At 52.0% G+C, this 5,315-nt stretch overlaps 1 protein-coding gene across 1 annotated transcript in view; it reads right to left on the bottom strand.

The window, feature by feature from the left end:
• Positions 1 to 3,662: 3,662 nt before the first annotated feature.
• A4GNT (alpha-1,4-N-acetylglucosaminyltransferase) overlaps positions 3,663 to 5,315 on the bottom strand; it is a 4,867-nt gene continuing 3,214 nt past the window's right edge. The window contains exon 2 of the mRNA XM_005863530.2: positions 3,663 to 5,108. Coding sequence (XP_005863592.1) covers positions 4,494 to 5,108 — 615 coding nt within the window. The 3' untranslated portion in view covers positions 3,663 to 4,493. The remainder of the gene's footprint in view (positions 5,109 to 5,315) is intronic.

The raw sequence follows: 5,315 nt of genomic DNA, 5'->3' as shown, positions 1-5,315 counted from the left end.
GCCGTATGTGCCGCTCCAGCTCAGCCTGGTTCAGTGAGCCTGAGTGGGGGCGGTGAAGGATGGAGAAAAGACAGACAAGAGAATGAAAGCTGGGTCTCAGGGGGACGCTGCTCCTGGATGGAGAGACAGCGCCACGGACTACAAGCCGTGTCTTTATTTTATAGCAGATTCCACAAGGCAAAGGAAGGGCGTGGTCAAGATGTTTACAACATTCTCGTGGGTTTCGATCCTACTCAACTACATGCACCTGAACTCTATCAAGCCCACATCACTCAGGCACGTGGGGCCACGTGTTGGGACCATAGGTTCAAGCTCACAACTACAGCTGTTGGCCATAATTGTGCTGGGCGGGCTCTGCCCTCCAAGCTGGGTCTTGCACGTGGCCATGAGAGGACTGTGCCCTCTCATTAGTCCAAGGCTTGAACCTGTCCAAACACTGTAGCCGCTCCCCACAAGGACATCTTTTTAAAAGTCTGTGTCCACAGTTTGGTCAAAAGTCCATTTTACGTTTGTGCCACAAAAGGATTTTAAATTGAAAATTGGAGGTATGGATTTGACTGACATCTCTCAGGAGTATTTTAGTGAAAAAAGACCACATACTGACATAACCCATTTTCCCAGGTGCAGAATTGTTAGAAACCAACACTGCTTCTCACATCGAGAAGAAAAGCAGTTAGAATAGAGTACTGGTGTCTTCTTTCCCAGGGAGGAGCCACTGCCTCTTGGGAGAGTGTCTCCCTCTTCAGCACCTAGGCCATCAGACCCCATAGAACCCTCCCCCTAGAGCAGTGGTTCTCAACCTTCTGGCCCTTTAAATACAGTTCCTCATGTTGTGACCCCCAACCATAAAATTATTTTCGTTGCTACTTCATAACTGTAATTTTGCTACTGTTATGAATCATAATATAAATATCTGATATGCAGGATGGTCTTAGGCGACCCCTGTGAAAGGGTCATTCGACCCCCAGAGGGGTCGCGACCCACGGGTTGAGAACCGCTGCCCTAGAGGTAAGAGGACAGGTGGCCTAGGGACAGCTGGCATTGCAGGTGGTTAGCCCTGCTGATCAGAACTGGCCCTCGCTGCAAGGGGCCTGTAAGGAGGTTCAGAACAGCCCACCAAGTGGTCCCCTCAGTTGCACAAATGAATTCCGTTTTCTGTTCCCAAATGAAGAGTATAATTTCGTGGGACCATTGTGTCAAGTTGGATGGTATCCAAACAAGTTTCCACATGAGGATGATGTCTCCAGAGCCTTGGTGTTCACAGACACAGACAAAAGATCGCTTACGCGCCACTTGACTGAGGGACCAACCTCCTCTAAATGGGGCTGTTCTCACTGGCCAGTTCCCAGCTCCAGGGGGAGGTGTTAGGGACTTTGTGACAAAGGAGAGAGACCAGCACCTTGTCTGCAGATGGGGGTGTGAAAGGCCACAGCTGGAGCCCCTCACACACAGCGGGCCTCTCTTCAAAGTCCAGTAGAAATCGAACTCCAGGAGCGAGAGCAGTAGGCCCCCGGCCTGAGGAGGGCTGGGTGAATGCAGCCCCTGCCCAGCCCTCCAGGGCCGTCCTCTGCTGGCCTCTGGACCCTTGTCCTGTACGAAGCAAGTCACCCCTGGACTTTATCTGCAGCCACCTCAATGGAAACCCCTTTGCTGCTTCCAGCTGAACTCCAGGCCCAGAGGGCAAGGGGGCGGAACCAGAGATCCAATGACTTTGTTTTTAAATCATCTCATTACTAAAAGATCCCCCTTTACCTACAGAACTTAAAGCATTAAGCCATCCCAAATCGCTTTACTTTTTTAAAAAAGGAAAAATCCAAGGCTATTCTCTCCGGGAAGCCCACTCCAGGGGATTCAGTCATTTCCACTCCTCTCTGGGGGTACCTTGGTTCAGAGCAAACCTAAGGAGCAGAGGGTGAAGAGCCAAGCCAGGCCTCTGGAGGCCAAGCCCAGGTTCAGGTCCCCAGCTCCGGGGCGGGAGTCCTGCAGGAGTATGGAGCAGCAGTTTAGCTTCCTGCCACCCCTGGCACCGATTGCTGGGACTGCAAGGATTTTCCCTACCTGTTTCTGTCCTGGCATAGTTTTCCCTTGCACCTTGGCTCATCTGAGGGTCCCAGGAGACAGGAGAGTGGTAGAGTTCCAGAGGTACCAGCTCTGTTTCTCAGCCTGGCCCCGCCTCCAGGTTTCCTGAACTGCCCCCAACAGCCCCAGGCCATTGCCAGAATCCTCACGGCCCTGCAGGCCCAGATGCTTCCCCAGCCTTGGGAACGCTGGTGCTCTTGTGGGCAGGAACAGAGCCACCTGGCCACCTCAGTGCTGCCACGTGCCAGGCCAGGGACAAGAGAACCTCTCTGCCCCAGCAGCCGGAGGCCTAGGGTCTCCAACGGATCAGGATCTCCAGACAGGCACCCCACCCCGTGATAGAGGGGTGGAGCCTTTCCCCATTCATTTCCCCCCCCCCCCCCCCAGCTATTTTTAGATCTATCGTAGGGGGAAGGAGGGATTGCTGGGTCTAATCCCTTAGGAAAACCCAGGACCCATGTGAATGGCTCCCAGGCCTTGATGAGAGGCCATCACCTGGAGCCCCAGGAGGCTGGATGTGCTGCTGCGCGCGCACATACACACACACACACACACACACACACACACACACACACACACAAACACACACATACGCAGCTCACTGGCCCTAATCTAAAGGGATCTTCCTGGTTTCTAGCTGTCCCACACTATTCCCTTGGGTGAGTCCCAGGCCTGGTCAGATGTCAACTACCCTATCACCACCACCCCTAAGCCTGCTGGCTAGTCCTGTGCATCTAGCTGTGAAGCCCAGGACCAAAGAACTCTTTCTCTCCGGACATCAGTCCTGACCCCTTTCCATAGCCAGCCCTTGCTTTGCTGAGACTCAGATTTCGGGGAATTTTTGTAAGGCCTTTCTCCCACCCCAGTGTCAATCTGCCAGGCTCTGTATCTTGGGGCAGCCAAAGCAAAAGCCTGTGGGAACATGTATTGGTGAGGATGTGGAGAAATTGGAAGCCCATGCATTGCTGGAGGGAGTAAAAAATGATACAGCTGCTGTAAAAAAAAAAAAAAAGGGAATGGCAATTCCTCAAAAACTTACACATAGAATTAAAATATGGTCCAGCAGTTCCATTTATGGGTGTATACTCAAAAGAACTGAAAGCAGAAACTCAAATTTTGCACATACAAGTTCCTAACAACATTATTCACAATAGCCAAAAGGTGAAAGCAACCTAAGTGCCCGACATATGAATGGATTAAAAATGTGGCCCATGCATACATACAATGGAATAGAATTTCCTTTAAAACAGAATGGAATTCTGATAGATGTTACAACATGAACCTTGAAAATATTATGCTAAGAGACATAAGCCAGACACAAAAGGACAAATATTTACATGATTTCACCTGTACATCATAACTAGAATAGTCACATTCATAGAGATATCCCAGAAAATACAATAGCGGTTACCAAGGCTGAGAGGGGGTGGGGGGAGATAGGGAAGGAGGAGTTATTGTTTCATCAGTACAGAATTTCACTTTGGGAAGATGAAAAAGTTCTGGAGATGGATGGTGGTGATGGTTGCACAACAATGTGAATATACTTAGTGCCACTGAATTGTACACTTTAAAATGGTTAAAATGGCAAATGTTATGGTATGTATATTTTTTCACAAGTTTTAAAATGCTAAAAATTTCATTGGGGCAGGGACTAGGACCTAGGCATGCTTATCTCTCCAAGGGTTCCTGCTACCCACTGCAGGGGAGGGAAGAGCCTAGGATTTGGAGTCAAAGATTCATTTACATTCCACATTCCCAAGCTGTGTGCCCCTGGGAAAGTCACTTAACCTCTCTGTAAAGTGGGAAAAATAAACTCTCCCGAGGAGGGTCATCATGAGACACAACTTAGCTAAAGCATCTCTAGGCTCAGCCTGGGGCCTGGCAGTCGGTGCGTGTCCTCTGAGTGCAGCCCAGTGTGAAATCTGGGGCTGAGAGCATTTGCTTCGCAGCTCTGTCCCCAGTGTGTCCCTGGTGTGTGTAGAAAAAAGCTCTGAGGGTAGCTGTTTGTGACTGCCACTTCCACCAGCCTCCATTTCCCCCTGTGCAAATGGGCCACCCTCTTTTGCAGGGCTGTTGTGAGAAAGTGCACTTGACATGCACCCTGGTCTACTTTGCCCGTAAGGCTAAACGCTAAGGACTGCATCCTCGGCTGACCAAGACCTGCCATGCATGTAACCCAGACCTCCTTCCCTTAGCTGGGCAGAGTTCAACATTCAATACAGCCAAGAGTTCTTGAGTGCCCACCGTGTGCCAGGCTCTGTCCCAGGTCCAGAGGGTACCGAGAGTGGGTAGAGGACTAGATCACTGAGCCCCTGGGGGAAGTGGAGGTCAGGGGGCAGCAAGGCCCCGGGGGAAGTAAGGCCCCCGGAGAAGCGTGTATCTAGTTCCACGATGTAGCAGCAACGAACTTGGCTCTATTTGTTACCTGTGCCCGACTCCCCAGCCACCAACCCCTCCGGGCCTCGAATCAGGTCCCTGTAAGTCCGGGGACAGTGCTTGCGGTAGAGGTTTTCCACCAGCGTGTTGCTGCCTCTCACCACACCCTTCCCTTCCTGGTTCATGTAGTTCCACAGGTGCAGGGCGTAGGAGTCATTGAAGCTCGGCTCTGGGCTCCACACTTCATAGTAACGCCTCCACTCAGGGTAGGAGATGGGGTAAAACCTTTGGGGGTGTAGAAAGGACACGTTCAAACACCGGAGGTCGCTCAACTCCTGGAAGTCCTCCAGCTTGCACCACACTCTCAGCACCCTCGTCATCAGGTCGGGACCCTGGTTGCCCCAGATGTATGAGTTGTAGTGCTCAACGAAGTTCTCCATGCACTGCCACAGGAAGGCGTGGCGGGGCAGGAACCCAAACACCCCGTTACTGGAGTACCGGGAAGCCTGCGCGGCCAGAAAGTTCTCGGCAGGGATGGGCCTGATGGAGATGATATCCGTGTCCATGTAGACGCCCCCGTACTTCCAGATGATGGCCAGGCGGGACGCATCTGAGCTGACGTGGAGCCAGTTTCTCTCTGCACTGGCGTTGATCTGCAGGAGCAGGTGCAAATCAGCCCCAGCGTGGGGGAGGGGGAGGGGGGGTTACAGCAGGAGGCCAGGCAAAATTGAGCTTTTGGCAAATAGATTTTTGGGAAGCTGGCCTGCTGCCCCTCCCCAGCTGCCCTGGCACATTGGGTCATCCCTAATAGCTGGCCCCAGCTATCCTGAGGTGGTCTACCTGGGCCAGGACAAGCCACC

This window comes from Myotis brandtii, unplaced genomic scaffold (genome assembly GCF_000412655.1).
Source record: "Myotis brandtii unplaced genomic scaffold, ASM41265v1 scaffold18, whole genome shotgun sequence".
NCBI lineage: Eukaryota > Metazoa > Chordata > Mammalia > Chiroptera > Vespertilionidae > Myotis > Myotis brandtii.
The sequence above is the reverse complement of the archived record's forward strand: the minus strand, read 5'-3'. Positions and strand labels throughout refer to the sequence as shown.